General features: G+C 35.1%; 1 protein-coding gene across 2 annotated transcripts in view; it reads right to left on the bottom strand.

Annotated features, from left to right (window-relative positions):
• The window catches only part of acbd6 (acyl-CoA binding domain containing 6), a 60,641-nt gene that overhangs the window by 19,599 nt on the left and 19,625 nt on the right, over positions 1-21,417 (bottom strand). For both annotated transcript variants that reach the window (XR_012383567.1, NM_001025455.1), the window contains 1 exon segment: positions 16,863-16,952. Coding sequence is in view for 1 of the 2 variants with exons in the window: in NM_001025455.1 (NP_001020626.1) it covers positions 16,863-16,952 (90 nt within the window). In the remaining variant the exon portion in view is untranslated.

Raw genomic sequence — 21,417 nt, 5'->3', positions numbered from 1 at the left:
TTAATAATTAAATACTTCTGACAAATTGGTAAAAATGAGCGTTTTGAAGTATAATGACAAAGTATAATTATTTTAGAGTATAGAGTATTTTTGGTAACAAAGTAGATTGAAAAATCATTCCACCAGCGACTCACTTCCCAAAACCTTTTCATTCAATGTTCCTCTTCTTTTTCCTCCACCACACCACACGACAACTCCAAAACATTATGCAATTCTGAGTGTGCCTCTCACAAGTGAGTGGGCTTGACAAACCCCCTGTAGAAAACACACTCATTCATCTCTCTGACACTTTAACCAACACTTGTGCCAGTTTTGCACATTTGCACCAGACACTTTCTTACAATCACTCCATGGGCCCTATCATATACTCAGTACAATAAGGCGCAAGATACGTTTGGCGCGATTTGTTGCTATTTTCAGACCAACACAACGTTTTGTGCCACGTTGTTTAAATAGAAAATCCATTTGCGCCACTTTGTGGACTCATGGGTATGCTGGTTTAGAAATGAGGAGTGTTAAGGTGCATTGTTGGTGCGTTGCTATTTTAAAAAACTGAAATTAGACCTCACCATTGACCAAGTAAAAGCTGGTTTAAAGTCCAGCACAGAGCACAGTAGCTATGCGTCTATGCAGGTTAAAACGCTTACACATTGCTTAAAACACACAAGATGTACAGCAATACAAAAATATCTTTACAATTGAATAAAAAAATAATGGAATAAAATGTTACAAAAATTATTATTTACGTAGATATAAAAAACACTACCTCCAAGTCTTCTTCATGTCTGGGGGGCTTTATTCAGTTTATTCATGACAATTAGCATTTTTATTATAACATTATTATTAGCAATATTATTTATTATATGCATATTTATATTTGTTGTAATAAACAATGAGAGTTAGATTGGTTTAATGCACGTTATGCTCAAAACACCAACTTATTAAGAGAATAAGCACAACCCTGTTAGACCATTTTTCCATCCTTAAAATAGCAAAAGTGGATTCAGACGTGCCCTTGATGCTTTTGCGCCATGCGCTTTAGACTTTGCGCTTAGATCGGTAAAATAGAGCCTATAATTTCTATAAAAGATAAAATAAAAACACTGTTTCTATAAGTGGTTTGTCAAACTCACTCACCTGTGGTAGGCACATTCTTATCTCTAAAAGAACATTCTCCTTTTGCAAACTCTTCTTGTGTGTATTGCCTATTAATACTTGACAAAATGTATATGTAAATATATATGTATATGTAATGTATATCTAAATTCCTATTATTAACTACTGGAATGTTAGGTTATTACCTGCTTAAGATTAAGATACTGGCTGCTTATTAGTACTTTATGAAGTAAGGTATGCTCTTATTCTACATCCCTAAGTCTACCCAATACCTAAACACCACTACTACCTTACTAATTATTAATAAGTAGCAAATTAGTTTTTCAAGCTAATTGTCTTAGTTGGTTTGGTAATAGCAAGAATTGTACCTATTGTTTCATTAAAAGTCAATTTCACATTTTTGACTTTATTCCTCACAATGCACTTAAATAGAGAATTTAAATAATAATGATATATAAAATAAATATCAAAAATAACACAATGACATTATTTGCATTACTAGTTCTAGCCTAACTTACTTGAAATGCCAGTTCTAAAAAAAAGACAAAGAAAGGGTCAAAGGAAAATTTAAAAAGACGCATTGTTTCCAAGGAAACACTTACAGACGACGGGGCCGTTTAAGTTGGCTTTAATATTCAGAGAGAGATTGATTAGCAGCAGCGCGACTGATTGATTTTTTTTTCTTTTACAGTCAATCCTCGAGGCAAAGCAGCGTTCACCTCTCTTCTCTCTAATGCACAACAGCATGCGTATGTTAATCAGCTGCATAACCGGCACTCACGCCTTCCTACAACCACATTAAATCATTGTCCCGGCTTTGTTTTTGTTCTTTCTGAATTAGCGACTCTCTGTTTTCCCATTGACAGTCCTTGGGTAAACGCAGAGCATTTAAGAAGCAGCGCAAATGAAAACAAAACACACTGGTGGAATTAAGTCCCGCCTGGTTCTCGTCTGTGTCTGCATCTCAGTGTCCACCCCAAGGGACGTTTTAGGATCCATTAAGCAATTTGGCATGGGCCAAGAGTGCTGGAGAATTACCATGGGCAAGTCCAGGATCATCAGAGCAGTTCAAAAAGAAATACATAAAATAAATAAATGCATAAACCGCTCTAATATGAAAATCAATGTTGCAGGCACAGCTAAATCGCTGCGGGGGGGGAAACTAATAAACCACAGGGCAAGATCTGCCCCTGCTGGGAAATATGTTCAATCTCTCTCTCTCTTTCTCAGCACGCAGCTGCGGACAGCTTTAATGTCCTTCACAATTTATGTGGATGGTTTGAAAACAGGAAGAGAACTGTTGAGTGTACGTATTGTGGCAAGGCGGCTAGAAGAGGGAGAAACAGATGGTTCCGGAGAGGCTTTTCATCAGTGGAGTTTAGTTGCCTGCGGCTGGAATGAAACACTTCGCTGGGGATGAATCGAGCCCGCTGATGGCGTCGTTTATTTTCACTTGCTTTCTGCATTTTAGCACAGGATTCACTAAAGAAATTATGCAAATCAGGCGGGCAGCACAAAAATATATGTCCAGAATGGTGCAATTTCATGGCAGGACATCTTGCAGGCTGGTTTAGTGGGAAGTTTTCTTGTCATTCATTTTTTCTTTAGCTTAGTCCCTTATTTATCAGGGGTTGCCACAACGGAATGAACCGCCAAGTATTCTGGCATGTTTTACACTGCGGATGTTCTTCAAGCCACAACCCAGTACTGGGAAACACCCAAACTTCTCACAATCACATTAAACTCTAAACAGAAATGCCAACTGGCCCAGCTGGGACTCAAACCAGCCACCTTCTTGCTGTGAGACGACAGTGCTAACCACTGAGCCACCACGCCACCCCAACATTTTTGTGTTTTTCAGGTGTTTTAATCCAAAGCAACTTTTATTCTGTATAAGCTAAATTATTTTTAACAATATATAGGATAAAATAATAACATTTTGCTTTAAGCTGATGAGGAAAAAAGCAGCAAGTTGGCTGATTGAAAATGTAAATCTGCTCTCTGACAGCAGTTGGCAAATGGCATCAAAACTTTACTTAAGACTATAAGATTTTTTGTTAATTAATTTAAAATTTTAATCATCACATTAAGCTATATCATGTCTCCTATTTACCGTCCGTGAATCTAAGACCGCTTAAAAGGTCCTATTCTATGTGGTTTACAATAAGTCTTAAAGGGATAATTCACCCAAAAATGAAAAGAACGTCATTTATTCTCTCCATCATGTGGATTAAAACCTGTATATTTTTTTTTTCTTTGTTAGCACAAAAGAAGATATTTACAATATTGCCAATTGTTAAAAACCACTGAATTTCATAGTACGAAAAAAATTACTTTGGAAGTCAATGGGTCCCTTCAACCTTCATTTTTCAAAATATCTTCTTTTGTGTTCAAGAGAAGAAAGAACTCAAATAGGTTTTTAACAAGTGAAGGGTGAGTAAATTATGGCATACTTTACATTTTTGGATGAACTACAACGTTGATTATTCGTAAGGATATAATAAATATAAATAAAATTATTACATATACAGTTGAAGTCAGTTATTATCCCCCCTAAATTATTAGCCCTCCTTTTCCCAACCCACCCCCAATTTCTGAGACAGAGAGATCTTTCCAACACATTTTTAAACATAATAGTTTTAATAACTCATTTCTAATGACTGATTTATTTTATCTTTTCCATGATGACAGTAAATAATATTTGACTAAATATTTTTCAAGACACTTTTATACAGCCTAAAGTGACATTTAAAGGCTTAACTAGGTTAATTGGGTTAACAACAGGTTAGGGTAATCAGGCAAGTTATTGTATAATGATGGTTTGTTCTGTAGACAATCGAAAAATATATGTTCTGCTTGTTCTGCTCTGATTGGTCTCTTGGCTCAGTCAGACTTTTCCACTACTTAAAATTAGTCAGAAACCAAAGTGTTAAAGTAGGTGTTGTGCACGAGCTGCAAATAAAGACTATATGCAAATGTATTATGGTCTGGATGCACAAAGATCAGTTGTGGAAATGAAACTGGATTTCAGAATGCATTATTTATTTTAGGACATAAAGCTAATATAAAAAATGGCTAACTTTCGACAGCACTTTTAAATTTTTTTAAAGACTTATTTTTGGCCTTTTTTAGATAGGACAGTATTTAGACAGGAAGCAAAGTTGGAGAGAGAGAGCGAGGGGGGGTTGGGTAGGGAAACGTCCTCGAGCCGGGATTCGAACACGGGACGCACTCACGTGCTACAGCACCATCTGTCGATGCGCTAACCACTAGGCTATTGCGTCGACTCTACAGCACTTTATGATCACGTTTTCTGCTATTGCTTTACTTTTTAAGCTATTAAAATTATCTAAGCATTACCGACAAGTTACGGGTTTGATTCCTGACAAAATGCATGATGTGATAAAATGCATGTCAAATATGCAAGCATAAATGTTAATAAGGCTGTATTTGCAAGCTATTTATCAATCACTTGGCTTGAACTTTATTTAACTTTTATTTCATCTTCCTAAAATACATCATAATAAGCAGAACAAACAGGTTTCAAAATAAAACGGCTGGACTTCTTAGAACATTATTAAAACAATGGCTCACACAAACTGCTTTGTTTTTTTGTTTTTTGTTTTGCTCTGACTAAAATAAATTGGACTTTCCAACACTTGCCGAACTAGTAATCAAAACAAGAGAAAGCAAAATCACTGCACTGCTGCACTAAGCTCGAACCCTACTATGATTACAATTTGTGTAGCAAAGCCAGGCTCAAATCAGAAGCAAACCTCTCCTGAATGAGCTGTAGGAGCGCCTGACTCTCAGGTGTTTCAGCCCACTCGACTGAACCCTCCCACCATTGAGCCCCATTCTCATGCAGCTGGCGATTGGATGCCTCTTCTCGCCAATCTTATGACAGATTGCTTTGGGTATTTGTTATGACGTGGAGGATGGAACCATTTGTTATAGTGGACCTGTGGCAGCAGCAGAAGGACCTGAATGTGTAAGAATGCTCTCAACAGGGAATTTTAAACAGCTGCTGGGATTAAGAAAGCGTGTGGACTTGAGAATCCAAAAAAAACGCATGCATTATTTCAATACAAAATTATGCAAAAGTTGACATTTAGCAAATTCTAAACTCTTAAAACATGCTAAACAAATGCAAAACATCACATTATCTCTGCGTTTCCAAAACCCAGCTAAACTACCTGTAAATAAACCGCATTTTTCTTCTGCCCCAGACGATTCCTCACCATGAACTACTGGTGGTCCAGGCAGATATTTATCACTATTGATCTACCTGGTCCTCGCCAGGGCCTTTTGTTCTCTCGGCTCCAGGCTCTGACCTCAATTAAGTTATGAATTTCAATCTGATGGACTGAGAGCGTGTGGCCAACGCAGCCGTGCAGGAAGGGGAGTGGATTAATTAGACACAGCGGCTCGGGGATTCACCCTACACTGCTGCCGCCTCATGTTGTTTTCAGAGGAAAATGCATATAGAGAAGAAAAGGAGATAGATCTGAGAGACTGACAGCAAAGAAAATACTGGCCATAAAATACTAGCTTTTCCCGAAGGTGATACTGGTTAATACAAGACCAATAAAAAATAAAATGTAAATGCACTAGGTATGCTTACATTCTAGGCTTGATTAATGACCAGTCAGTATTCAAAATGAAGAAGGAATGAAGACTAAATGTAATTCCGTGTGGATGAATTATAATGTCACCACTGCCTGTTGCTTATAATTGTTACAGTGTGTTTTGACATTTTATTGTCTAGTGTAAGGGAGTTGTAGTTCTTCTTAAAGGAAAATTTTTCTTCCCTTTTTTTTTTTAAAGTAGAATAAATGTTGTTACTATTTCCTTATTTGTTTTTGTGGTCATTAATGACCAAAAGACACAAATGTGCTCCAAAAATAATGTATTTGCCAGCAGCTTTTAGGGATCTTATTAATATTATTATTAATAATAATAATAATAATAATAATAATTCTTTACATTTTTATAGCGCTTTTCTGGACACTCAAAGCACTTTACACATTGGAGGGAATCTCCTCATCCACCACCAGTGTGCCAATGAGACAGAGTGATGAAGCCAATTATGATATGGGGATGTTTAGGAGGCCATGATGGACAGAGGCAAGTGGGCAAATTTGGCTAGATTGCTGGAGTAAAACCCTTATTCTTTTTCAAAGGACATCTTGGTTGAACGTCTCATTCGAAAGACGGTGCTCCCGTCACGATACTGGGGCATTAGGGCCCACACAGACTGCAGCTTGAGCTTCCCTGCTTCTGGCAACAACCTAGCTTTCCCATGTGGTTTCCCATCCAGGTACTGACCGGGCACAGCCCTGATTAGCTTCAGTGGCAATCTTAATTCGGTCAATTTGTAGTTTAATGCAAGTGTATAACAAAAGGCTCAATTATCATGCTTCAATTCTAGAAAAATAAGTGTGCTTGCAGGGATAGTTCACCTTTATTCCTATTAAGAAGTTGGCGAATTTTTCAGCACAACATGAAATGTATTTTGCTGAGTGAAATGTCTTGGTGATTCTTGGGGAGTCAATGGCTATCCGCACTTTGAGTGTAAAAAAAAAACAGAGTCAAAACAAAATTAATACCATCAGAATTTTTTATTTTAATTGGCCTGTATTTGGGGGGTGGAGGGTGGCACCAAGACCACGGTTTCAGGTAAAAATCATCATTGCCTACTGTACATCATGGATGACATGAAGGAGAGGAAATTAACAACTTTAACTTTAATGACTGTGTAATATGATCACTACAATGCTGCCTTTTAAGCAATGCAGAATACAAAATGAAAATCATAATGTTTGATTGTTATATGAAAGTTTCAGCAAAAGAGTTACAGCTTGCTGTTCGGCAGGCCTCGTTGCCTGAGAGAAGCGCTCATTAGTCAGACCTTTGAAACTCCAAACATACATTATGGTGTTAAGCTCATTAAGCTCCATGTGCCTTGCTCTAATTTCTGATCATGCCATTGAAACTGTTTGTTACATTGTTTAACATGCAAATGAGCAAAACATCTGCTCCGGAATGAATGTAGACAACTGTGTGAGTTTTATTGTGTATATTTTTGGGGTTAGGTGCATGATTGCGATAACAGGTTGGGGTTGTGTAGCACGTATAGTACAATTCGAATCACTATTAAAGGATGTTTGTGTTCTGTTTGTTATTAACAGTGAACTGGGTCCTTCATCAGGTTGAAGCTGTCTACACCAGAAGCATCCACATTTCTGAGCCATCACTCACATGAACCGGTCAACTGTGAGCTTGAGGTTAGATGACACTTCTACAAAACCTTTGATCACAACAAAATTTAAACATTCAATTAATAACAAATGTCTCTTGTGGATCAAATTAGCATATTATAATGATTTCTGAAGGATCATGTGTCAGTCAAAACTGGAGCAATGATGCTAAAAGTTAAGGATGCATGAGTATTCGTCCATCAAAAATTATTGACTGAAAAAACAGCCTACTCCAACAAAAGACCAAAAGGACATTTCAATGAAGTTTACTTGTTCCTGGTGCTTGCCATGCGGTACTGACATGACAACGCTGGTAAAATGACACCTCTCAACTCGACTACTGAATCTATAAAATTTTACTGTCAAAAAATGTGTTTTTTTTATTGGCTTGCTTTTAAAAATCTGTATAATTTACATGATTGGGTTCAATGTTAAAGTCATACACATTTACTATATAATTTAATAAACTAATAAATATTTATTACAAGGCATTTTTAATTTTGGTAAAGTAGATCCAGAAGTTTCTGTTCCAGAATAAAATTTTTATTTCGTCGCATCCCTACTAAAATCTATCAGGAATTGCCGGAATAAATTATTTTGAAATATTTTGAAATGTGTATTTTTTAAATAAAATTTTAAAATACTTTAAAATATATTAATATTATTATAATATTGAGGGATGTGATTCTTTCTTATAAATATCAAAGGGGTGACACCTGTAATTTGGGTGGAGTGGGTCTCCATCGTCATCAAAAAAGACGACCTGCTTCACTCCTGACATGTTTCAGGGATGTAATCGTAGACTTACCTAGGCTTCTGTGTTTATAACATAATGATATTGTGTAGTCCTATAATGTGACAAAGCGGCTGACAATATGCTAGATTATGAAATCACATTGAATGGTGCACGGCTGTGCCCTTTTTCCTCTCTTACATTTGCATATCACGACCACATGCACTCTATGTACATTATAAACACAGCTGCAGGACGCACATTTCTTATTATAGTCTGCAAGTCATCTGTCCTTATGTCTTCAGTGCTAAAGCCTAGCACCTCAAATTGTATACCTGAAAGTGTCACAAGTTTAGATGATACTACAAAGCTATAAAAATATATTTTATAATTTTATAATAATCATACATAAAACGATGTATGATTATTGTGTTTCAGGGTGAAATGTTAACGTATATTAGCCTACTCAATTTAAATAGACTGACTAGTAGTTTATCACGTGGAATAAAGTGTGAACTAAATTACCGGGAACGTTATATTCAGTGGACACAAGAGAAATAACTGAGTTAGTGGCGCCATGTAGCGGCAGTGTTTGGATCTGTCTCGACATTGAGGTACAAAGTATAAACCTATTAGTTTTTCTCAGTGGCTTTGGTGCATTTCTCACAATACTTTTTACATTTTCACAAAAGTTAATGCATTTCTCAAAACATTAAGTACAAACTGCAAAACCTAGTTGATAACCTGCAACAGCATGTCACTTGCTCAAAATGGATAGCTCATTCCTCAAAAGCAAGTACTGATGTCAATGAAAGTGTAGTGTCATCAAGATGAAAAGTCCTAACACCATTGTTTATGAACAAGATAGTCAAATGGCTTTGTCTTGTTTTCATTATGGCAGTTTACTTGGTGACACTTCCTTAAAATGCTCAAGACAGCACTGTATTCTATTTGCACAGCCATTTGAAAACTAAAGTTGACTTTAGTTTGACTGCGTTAGTTTGACTAGTTGAAAGTGTGACTGCGTTTAGTGAGGTATCTGAGTACAAGACCCTGAATATTTATGTTTCACATTTTTACCGCATTTGCTCTTTGCAATTCTAATTTATTCATAGCAAGGCAAGGCAAACTTTATTTATAGAGCACAATTTTATACAACCGTAGTTGATCCAAAGTGCTTTACAATGAGATAAATTATTTAAGAATAAAAAAAAATAAAACTTGTATAAAAAAAATTTAAGAAAAGGCAATATATGTATATATGTAATACTAAAATACAGTAGAAAAATTACCATTAGCATTGTGCAAAAGAATAAATACACCCTTATTTACAACCAACATAAACTTACTTTGGCTAGAGCTGAAGAGCTGTGCACAACTTTAAACAATATTGCACTACATATTGGAACTGAACCTACAACATACACAGGTCTGTAAATCATTCATAAAAATTGTTCAATTCAGAAGACTTTTTTTAGGAAAAAAATAGATGGGGGCTAATAATTTAGGAGGGCTTATAATTCTGACTTCTGACTGTTTAACGGAGAGATTTCTTCAACACATTTCTAAACATAATAGTTTTAATAACTAATTTCTAATAACTGATTTATTTTATCTTTACCATGATGACAGTCATTAATATTTGACTAGATATTTTTCAAGACACTTCTATACAGCTTAGTGACATTTAAAGGCTTAACTAGGTTAATTAGGTTAACTAGGCAGGTTAGGGTAATTAGGTAAGTTATTGTATAACGATGGTTTGTTCTGTAGACTATTGAAAAAAATAGCTTAAAGGGGCTAATAATTTTGACCTTAAAATGGTTTTTGAAAAAATGTAAAACTGCTTTTATTTTAGCCAAATTAAAACAAATAAGACTTTCTCCAGAAGAAAAAATATTATCGTTAAACATCATTTGGGAAATATAAAAAAAAAAATAATAATTCTAAAGGGGGCTAATAATTCTGACTTCAACTGTATATATATTTATTTTCTAATCACATGCCTGAATTTTGTAATAACAATATATAATGTATTTTAATAAAAAAAATGTATTGTATTATTTTTATTTATCAAATAAGAACTGCCTTGGTGTGCAAAAAGACATAGAAAATCCTAGAAATCATTTAAACCATAAAACCTCTGAATGATATTCTATATGGTTACATTTTTTAAGACAAAAAGACAAACACTAGCTAGATTTAATTTTTTTTTAATGAAATGCAAAAACATTCATGCTTGCGATATTTGTTAAAGAAAATCCATTCAAATCAGTTCCAGAAATATGAATGATTGGTCCACAAAAAATCAATAATTCTAATTCTAGTGCATGATGTGATAAAAACACAGCAGACACTATCATTGTAAAAAGTGAAATATACAAAAACATAAACAGGCTCAGACACACACATGCTTTGTGTTTCATAGTTGATGGTGTAGTTGAAAACAACAGATGCCCGAACTTTAGCAGTGCTGACTAAACTCCATCTATTAGCGTGAAAAACGAGTCCCCCGAACTCTCCCACGTGTCCCAGTTCTGCTGAATTATGCAGAGCGGGCTGAATATATGTTGTGCTTGTGATGTTGTCCAGGTGGCAGATGAGCTAATCTGACAGAACAAGGGGACTTTAACGTCTATTGTGGTGCTCCTTGATCCAGGATTACACCGAAACACCACAGTATTCAAAACCAGCACCACTGCCTCCATCAGCTGATTAATTTTAATACAATTTTCATTGAAGACATAATAGCATTTTGTCTTCCCTACCCCCCTTTCAATCAACAAATTAAAAATATAAACCACTTCTATCTTTATTTAACACTAAGCTGAAATCGGATCACAGGGCAGATGCGTGAACTCTGTTTTTTTAGTTCACGGTTCACTCATAAATTCACTCATTATTAGTCTATTGTAATATTTGGACTTTCTTGGATATGGACCCTTTTCACATATCCGGGTTTCTCCGCAGCAGAAATAGTCATAGTTGGGTAAACTTAGAGTGCAGTGAATGAGAGAGTACAACAAATAATTTTTTAATAAATAAATAATAAAAGAAAAACTCCATGGTGGTGTTATTAAGACTTTTAGAAAAAAATATGTGAGACTGATAACGGCAGCCATAGAAGAGAATAAAGTCAAATTTACTCTCAGCCCAAGCTGCATTAGAAACACCTCGCATTAGCTGTAATTCATTTTTTTTGTAATTTGATGCAAAGATGATGTAATACATACATAAATGCATATAAATGTTTATACATTTAAAAAAAAATAATATTAAAAACGTTTGTGTAAAAGATTGTGATGACCGTCAAATGTGTCATAACAGGCTTGTAAAAAAGGGTCCATTTTATTATCAAAGTCACTGAGTTTTGAGAAAAACATATAATCAATAAGTTATCAGTAAAACATATAATCAATAAGTATATCTAACATGAGATACATGAAAATACATTTAAACTGAGCAACTTTTTTTTTTACAGAAAATTGAGTAATTTTTATGCTTTTACAGCAAAAAAGGCTATAAATTAATATTTTTTTCTTTGAAATTTGAAAGAAATGTTGACTTTGACATGAGACTTTTTCCCCATAGCTGTATAAAGTTGAAGTCAGAATTATTGATATTGATTTTTTTTATTTTCTTTTTTTAATATTTCCTGAATGATGTTTATCAGAGCAAGGACATTTTCACAGTATGTCTGATAATATTTTTTCTAATGGAGAAAGTCTTATTTGTTTTATTTCGGCTAGAATAAAAGCAGTTGAATTTTTTTAAAACCGATTTAAGATCAGAATTATTAGCCTCTTTAAGCTAGATTTTTTTTTTCGATTGTCTACAGAACAAACCATTGTTATACAATAACTTGCCTAATTACCCTAACCTGCCCAGTTAACCTAATTAACCTAGTTAAGTCTTTAAATGTCACTTTAGGCTGTATAGAAGTGTCTTGAAAAATATCTAGTAAAATATTATTGACTGTCATCATGGCAAAGATAAAATTAATCAGTTATTAGAAATGTGTTATTAAAACTATTATGTTTAGAAATGTGTTGAAAAAATCTTCTCTCCATTAAAAAGAAAATATGAAAAAAAAATTGGCCCTGTTGTCATATTCTGAACAAAATAGTCTGGTTTTCAAATCTGATTGGCTGATAGCTGTGCAATATTTTGCAATAATAGCACTCATACAGCCACTTCACCCTTCTGTATTACTCAGCCCACATAGAGTGACAGCAGATCAAACTCACTACAGCTTGACAAATATTGCAGCTGTTGGACAACATGATGTACTTTTTGTGGCTTTTTAGCAAAAAATGTAGTTGTTTAGATTGCAACTATGCAGTCTATTTATAGGGATAATGCTTATTTTAAATATTTATAATTTCAGGCAGCCAGCTAGCCTGTTGTTAAGCAGAGCAAAGAGGTTGCTGCTGTTCTAACGTCAACTGCAGATGGGAAGGAATGGCGGAAGAAAGTAGTTCCTCGTACAAAAGGATTTTTGAGACTCTGTTTGATTTTCTTTTTTATATACACGATTATGCCGTCAAACTGTTGTATGGACAGCCATTTCGCACTGCTACGATTGTGATATTGTGTGTATCGTCCCTGGTGGAACATTAAGGCACGCTTCCGACTACCTCTCACTAATATACATTTTTATTTACGATTTGGAAGAAATCAGAACTTTATAGAATAAAATAAATATTGACATTTTACCCGAACATATACACAGTAAATTCAGAGAAACTGCTAATTTTCAAGTGGATTTTTCACATCCATATGTTTGATTTTAGTCATCATCTTACAAACTACATATTAGACAATGTATGACTTTCTGAAAAATGTGTAATTTAGAAGAAACATATGGCTGCTGGTGGTTCAGCTTTTTGCTTTTCAAACACAGTCATGGCTCACACTTGAACCTAATGAGTGGCTACTAAGTTTTATATTGCTATCAAATCACACTTCCTGAAAGTATTAACATAGGATAATAATTTTGGCAGAAGCCGTTGCATGATTTAACACCGCCATATATTCTGTCATGCCACTTGAACGCTACTTAATAAATCTGCCCTCAATAATTCTCCTGCTGTAGTCCCCTTCTGCTGGTCAGTGCAGTAACCCACAACACATCCCTGAAGGACATCTGGAATCATGTTAGACAACCAGCCGTGATACAAATTTCCATCAAATATATTTATAATGCTTTATTATATATACTTTATACAAGATTTATATACAGTAAAATTGACATATTACAAGTAATTTATACAGTTGAAGTCATAATTATTAGCCCTCCTGAATTATTAGCCACCTTGTATATTTTCCCCCGATTTTTGTTTAATGGAGAAAAGATTTTTTTCAACACATTTTTAAACATTATAGTTTCAATAACTCATCTCTAATAACTGATTTATTTCATCTTTCCCATGATGACGGCAAATAATATTTTACTAGATATTTTTCAAGATGCTAGTATTTAGCTTAAAGTGACATTTGAAGGCTTAACTAGGTTAATTAGGCAAGTTATGGTAATTAGGCAATTTGTATATTAGTGGTTTGATTGGTAGACAATCGAAAGAAATATTGCTTAAGGGGGCTATTAAGATCGACCTTAAAAAACGCTTTTATTCTAGCTGAAATAAACAAATAAGGCTTTCTTCAGAAGAACAATATTAAAGGAAATACTGAAAACAATTCCTTGCTCTGTTAAACATAATTTGGAAAATATTTGGCTATTAAAAAATATTTATATACAAACCAATCAGTAAAACAATACACACACAGGTATGAATTTACATTCAAAAATCATGAAAAGACTTTAACCAATGATATACAATGCTTGCATCCAAAGTATATTACTTATTTTTGTCCATATATAATAATGTAAATGAAACTATAAAGGTTTTTGCGCCTTTAAAAAAAAAAAAAAAAAAAAAAATATATATATATATATATATATATATATATATATATATATATATATATATATATATATAATAAGTACTTACTGTTTATTCTGTATATATATATATATATATATATATATATATATATATATATATATATATATATACAGAATAAACAGTAAGTACTTATTATCATTGACATTAAGTGTTTCTATGATTGCTGTATATTTGCTGTACTTTTTATTTAATGAAAAAAGAAGTTATTTTCTCTATTGTAGCTCTAGAGGGCATTTTACATTGGTATAACTCTTAAAATATAACAACAGAAGGGCATTGATTGTTGTCTAGGCTGCACATTTGCTTTCATCCCACATAATAAAGGTCTACAGCCACCAAAAAAAAAAAAAAAACCATCAGAGTCATTTGCAAATGTTCTGATTATATGGGTTGTATAATGCAAACAATTTGGCTGATTACTTCCAATTGATTTGTCTTAGTGAGAATCAGATCAAGCCAGTGACCGCATAACTGTACTTCAGCGTATTAATTTACCAATGCTGTATTCAGCCAGCTTAAGACAAAGCCAAATCTGCCATTATGACCTGTAGTGTTTTTTTAAAATACAGTTACCTATTTACAGCGTGGTTCTGACAGACACAATATCCATAAATGATTAAAGTAGAGTCGCTGCTAAGCTCAGGACTTTCCAGTTCACCATTTCTCTCAGATTAGAGCGTATTTCAGCTCTGGGATCAAAAAATTAAATATATATACTTTTATACACTATATACAAAGATTCACAGTATTCAGCTTTTAATTCAGCTTAGTGCCCAAAATGGACATAGCTTTTGACTTGGATTTTATTAATAGCCAAGGAAGCTACACAACTTTAGCTAAAAACCTCTTTTTATGTTAAAAAGTAATCTTAGATGGCCTAGTGGGGAATCTTGCATGAATAATAAATTACAGTAATTTTTTAACACACTAACTGAATACATGATTGTGTGTTTAATATATATTAGGGATATACTGATAATAAAATTACCACTTTTAAGTTTATACTATTTAAGTTTTAGTTTCACTTTTTGTATAATCTTCTGATTTTAAATTGTCTGTTTTAATTGAAATTTTAAATGAATTGTTAATAACTTTGCTGAATCATTTGTAATAATTTAGTTTGCTTTAATTTGCCAGTATAGTATTAGTTATAATGCCACAAAAAAAAAAAAAAAAAAAACTATATGACAATCTGAAATAATTTCTTGGCAACCTGGCTAAAATAAAATTAATGTTTATTTTTATATATATTTTCTCTTCAATATTTACTAATTATTTCTACTTTTATTAGCTTTATTTCAAGTAAAAAAATATTTTTATTACTATATTTTAATTACTTACTGTTTTTACTTTGCCTGAAGATAACCAATAAATGGTTGACATTTTAAATTAGGGCAAAAAAAACAACATAATTATTTCATTTTAAATCCAGCAAGTGAATTAAGATAATTGCAACATTACACCTTAATAATACTTCTTACATTTATATAGCGCTTTTCTGGACACTCAAAGTGTTTACACATTTTGGGGAATCTCCTCATCCACCACCAGTGTGCAGCTGGATGACGCGACGGCAGCCATATTGTGCCAGACCACACAATAGCTGATTGGTGGAGAGGAGACAGTGATGAAGCCAATTATGATATGGGGATGGTTTGGAGTCCATGATAGACAAAGTCTAGTAAGCAAGTTTGGTTAAACCCTACTCTTTTTCGAAAGGCATCCTTTTAATGACCACAGAGAGATAGGACCTCGGTTTAACGTCTCATCCGACAGACGGCGCTCACTATAGCGTCCCCTTCCATATACTGGGCCGTTACGCCTCATTAACACGGGGCGTCAGCTTCAACGCTTCCCATTTACTTTGAATGGGTGACGTCAGGCGTAGCCGAACTGCATTGTGGATCCGTTGGCGCCGATTCAGAGGCGTTGCTTGCTGCAGAAGTTGGGACTTGCTCAACTTTTCAAGCGTCAACGGAAGTGTCAGCCAATCAGAAGGCTGTATGCAAATACACCAGCTCAGAAAGTGGCCTATTGCTGACTTAATTCATTGGCTGACGCTGCAATGACGATCGCATCAGCCCCAACTTTAGACACACCCTCTATCAAGCGTTGACGCTGAAGCCCCATGTGAATGGGGCATTAGGACCCACAAAGATCGCAGGTTGAGCGCCCCCCGCTGGCCTCATTAACGCCACTTCCGGCAGCAACCTAGCTTATCTGTGTGGTCTCCCATCTTGGTACTGACCGGGTGCAGCCCTGCTTAGCTTCAGTGGGCAACCATGTGAGAGCCAGCCAACTTTGTGTGAGCCAAATAAGTTAAACAAGACCCCTTATCTGTCTAATTCCCAACAAACCTTAGAGTAGATTTACTAAAATATGAATGCAACACTGACCAAAAACATCTAAACAAACCTAAAGTGACATCATGTCATAACATGCGACTATAAATGAAAGAAAAACCCAAACATACCTTGTTTTTTTCCTCATTATAGTCACAGCGAGCTCATTTTAGTTCAATGCAGACTTTATAAATGTGTCTCTTTGCAGCAGATTTTGTTTGTGCGAGTTGTAGGAATTCTTTACTCTTCACTTTTCTCAAATTATAAAAACACCAATGCCCAACCAATACCGTTTTTTTTTTTTAAGTTTGCTAGTTTTATTGGCAAATGTAAGTAATAAAAAGCCCTTTTCTTTGGTTTTGTTGTACAATGGCAGTATTGAAAACCACTGTGAAAAACAAATGTATCATCAAAAGAACTGAACCAAATGTGTTTACAGACTCACCTGACTATTGATATCAGCATTATTTTGCAGGAGAAGAGACACCAGGTCTTTATGGCCCCTGTCACACGCCCAGTGCAGGAGAGCTCGGCCCTGCACACACAAAAATCATTTATTATCATAACAGAGTTTTTAAAAAAAGGGTGGCGAGGTGGCTCAGTGGTTAGTACTGCTGCCCCACAGCGACGGTTGCTGGTTTGAGGCCCAGCTGGACAAGAAGTCCTTTCTGTGTGGAGTTTCCATGATCTGCCTGTGTTCACGTGGGTTTCCTCCGGGTGCTCCAGTTGCCCCACAGTCTAAAACCATGCAGTAGAGGTGAATTGGTAAAACAAATTTGACCTTACTGTTTAAGTGTATGTGTGTGAATGCTAGAGTGTTTCCTAGTACTGAGTTGTGGCTGGAAGGTCATCTGCTGCTTAAAACACAAGCTGGAATAGTTGGTGGTTCATTCCGCTGTGGCAACCCCTGATAAATAAGGAACTAAGCCAAAGAAAAATGAATGAATTAATAAAATTGGCCCGAGTGCGTGTGAATGAGAGCATGTATGGGTGTTTTCCAGTGCTGGGTTGTGACTGGAATTTGTTTTTATGCAGAGGATGCACTTCCAGAGTAATTGGTGGTTCATTCCACTGTGGAGAAAAATTGGAATAAGTAAGCAATGTGAGTGAGTGCATAAGTTTTAACCCTTGTGTGCTGTTGAGTATGTTTTCATCCCTTCTGGGCTAATTTTTTGTCTTAATTTGGCCACAACTTTATCTGTGTTTCAGCAAATGGGATGATTTTTTGACAACAAACCTTATTTTGAAACATATTTAGGGTAAATGCTTTGAAAATGTTAAATATGTACAACCCTTTCATTATGTTGGTGGTTGTTTTTGCCCCATTGACTTCCATTATAATGACATTCTTTGATTGCAAAGCCAAGACACCATATAATCATGCATTGTTGCTGGTTTTCCCTGTTGGGAAGAGGCAAAATGTTTAATTTTCACTATTGATCATTAGTTGTAGTGCAAAAAAAAAAACCTTAGTGTCCAGATACATTTATTTAATAAATTCTCTTTTTGGCTTTAATATGTAGAAAAAAAGAGCAGAAGCCAAGAGGCGTGCAGAATATTTAATGTTCAATTCAATCACATATTTGCTAAAGACCTCTGCAACCTACGAACCATAGACATGTCTACTGACCACACAATGCATCGGTGGACTCCTTCAGATGGATGAATCCCTCCTCACCCCTAACACATTCATCTATTCCCTTTTGTTATGCAGACCTCTATAAAGTTAACTTCACAATAGATTTCTCCCCTCCAGAAAAAATAAATTATGCACAACAATTTATAACTCAGAGCCTTTAGACCCAACTATTTAATGACGTGCTGACAGGATGAGTTCTTCTCTGGCCACCGAGCAGGCGAGGGAGAAGGGCATTGTGGGAGGGAAAGATCACGGGCGCTCCAGAAACAAATTGCAGTGGGACGGGAGACTCTTTAGCTGTGATTGATGTGTTTGCGGGGACAAAAAGAGAGTAGACCCTTGATCAGCAGCGCAGGCCTGAAGCCGCTCGTCCCTATCAAGGCCGCAGAGTTCATTTTTCAGTGAAGGCCAATTAGATAAAGGCGACTCCTTAAGTCGTATTCCATGGCTGAAATGATATCGATCGCCACTGCTGCATGTTAAAATTGATATTTATGAGGCAGTCTGAAGCCTTACACCACAAGTTTTTTTTCTTCTTTTTTTGTAAAGAAGAGGGTGTCCCCAGGACTGTTTGTCAAATTTTCATCAGAAATATAGCCAAACATTTTTCTTTTCTCCTACTCTCCTCCCAAGACGCTCCATTCTCGCAATCCACAGTCTTTTGCTGAACAAATAGGCGTAGCATTTTGGATGTGGTACCGTGATAATATCATGGTTTCTGAACATGTTTTTAATGCAGTTGAAATGAAAAAGAATTAAACATTTACACCTGGTACGCTTTGCTAATCTGTTCACTGGTAGAAAAACAAACTAAATACAATGTAATCAGAGTCTCAAATGTTCTACAGGTAGCCAGAATCACATTTGATTGCATCTGTTGTGCAAACACTTTTTGTAGTGTTTTGTAATATTCAAACTGCCGCAAAGGTTGGCCGAACATGTGATTATGAAAATAAACTCAAACACAAGTGGCCACAAAAGTGATTTTGAACGCATGTTAATACCAGGTAAACACAGTAGAGCTGTAGCAAAAAATCATTCAAGAAATCAATTCTGCAATTTAAAAAAAATACATGGATATTCTCTCTTGAATCGATTGCAGATGGCACTGTATGCTATACAAACCATATTCTGCTTGCATCCAATTCCTTACAAATACCACTTGAACTTGAGCATGGGCACTGCTAGGCCTATGCCTAGTTTTAGGGGAGCTAGGTAGACATATAGGCTGCAGCCTCCCCTAAAACTTATGAGATTAGCTCATAAACTGTACACTAAATTACCACCTCAGTCCCCTTTAAATTTGATATGTAAAACCGCAACTGAATTCGACTCTTCCCCATCTTTTATTTTTCATTTGATTAGCAAACCACAGCTGTGCAGAGCGAGAGAACAAGGTGTGTGTTTATCTATAATTGTTATAATATCTGCTTATTTGCAGTTCTTTGCTATATAAATACATGTGTATCACTTGTACCCAATGTCATACAGGAGCAATCAGGTTTTCCTGAAAATATAACTCTTAACGAACATTTCACTATTTTTATTTCTAAATGAATTACCAATACAAAACACACTACAGTGCATGTGGCCTTAACTATATTTTAACTATAATAACTATACCATACAGTCTTGCACAGACAGGACTAAATACAGTGATTGAACCATTTAATAAATGTACACATTTTGTCATGTGTTGTCTTGTATATTTTTTTTACATTTATTGATTCAGATGGTAAAATATGTGAATTTTTATGTGAAATTTAGAACATTTAATCCATGGAAACAAAAAATGAACTTAAGCTAGAAAGTGGTTACTACAACAGTAAACAGGTGTGTTGACCCTATTTGGCTTATTCAGAATTCAAATGGCTATGTCTGTCTAGACAATACTAGTATAGCATACAACCCTACCATATTAGACAAACATTTTTTAGTGTATTACAGTTCAATTATTACTTATATATACAGTTGAAGTAAGAATTATTAGCCCCTGCCCTGTTTTTTTTTCCCCCCAATTTCTGTTTGACGGACACACACACACACACACACACACACACACACACACACACACACACACACACACACACACACACACACACACACACACACACACACACACACACACACACACAGTTGAGTTCAGAATTATTAGCCCCTCTTCAAATTTTTTTTTATTCTTTAAATGTTTCCCTAATGATGTTTAACAGATTCAGAAAATGTTCACAGTATGCCTAATGACATTTTTTCTTCAGGAGAAAGTCTTATTTGCTTTATTCGGCTAGAATAAAAGGCAGTTTTTCATTTTTAAACACCATTTTAAGGTCAAAATTATTAGCCCCATTAAGCTATATGTTTTTCGATAGTCTACAGAACAAACCATTGTTATACAATAACTTACCTAATTACCCTAACCTGCCTAGTTAACCTAATTAACCTAGTTAAGCCTTTAAATGTCACTTTAAGCTGTATAGAAGTGTCTTAAAAAATATCTAGTCAAATATTATTTATTGTCATCATGGCAAAGATAAAATAAATCAGTTATTATACATTTGATAGCATCCCTGCCAACCCTGCAGTATTTGATGTAGGAGACCGTAAGACTTTACATAATGTCAGATTTATGGTAGGCTAATTAACAGTAATTAACCAACTGTTACAAAAACACCCAAAATGGTAGCTAATTGTATTGAGGTAGCTACTGTCATGATTTGGCCATTCCATATTATAGCCATTTTTGTATGTGTATTTAAGCCTTAAAAATAAAAATCAGTGTTTCTTAAGCAGGATATGAACATATTAAAAGTATTTGTGAAGCATCATTTGGCCTAAATATCAGATTCTGAAAAATCAGCATTGCCATCACAGGAATAAATTATATACTATAAAATAACCAATATTACTGCTGTTACTATTCTTTAAATCAAATAAATGTCCAGTGTGCATATGAGATATAAAAATGTCTCAGTCATTCCAACAAGACGCCTGCTTTGATTGACAATGTGTCAGCAAACACAGCTTACCCTCAGGAAAAAACCTACATCAGCATCGTCAATTTCCTTGAAGAAAGAGGAAGAGCTCTAGAAAGAGTAAAGATACAGAAATCCCCCAGATTCCACCTTCCTGTCCCGTGTGCGAGGTCTGGATTAAGTGTGACAGGCATGAACTCTACATTAAGCAGGGCTCAGCACAGATGAATAGCAAAGCTCGGGCTTTACAATGTCCTTGCCAAAGAGGGTGGAGAACTGCCGGCTCAATTGGCTGTAATTGATGGGGCTGCTCCAGCACAAACACACACAGAAAAGGAAAGCTAGAAATTCTTGGGACATTTGCACAAATGAGTCCGGCCCTCTTTTGTTCA

The sequence above is a fragment of the Danio rerio genome, chromosome 8 (assembly GCF_049306965.1).
Source record: "Danio rerio strain Tuebingen ecotype United States chromosome 8, GRCz12tu, whole genome shotgun sequence".
NCBI lineage: Eukaryota > Metazoa > Chordata > Actinopteri > Cypriniformes > Danionidae > Danio > Danio rerio.
Note: the sequence above shows the minus strand (reverse complement) of the source record. Positions and strands in the feature narration are given on the sequence as shown.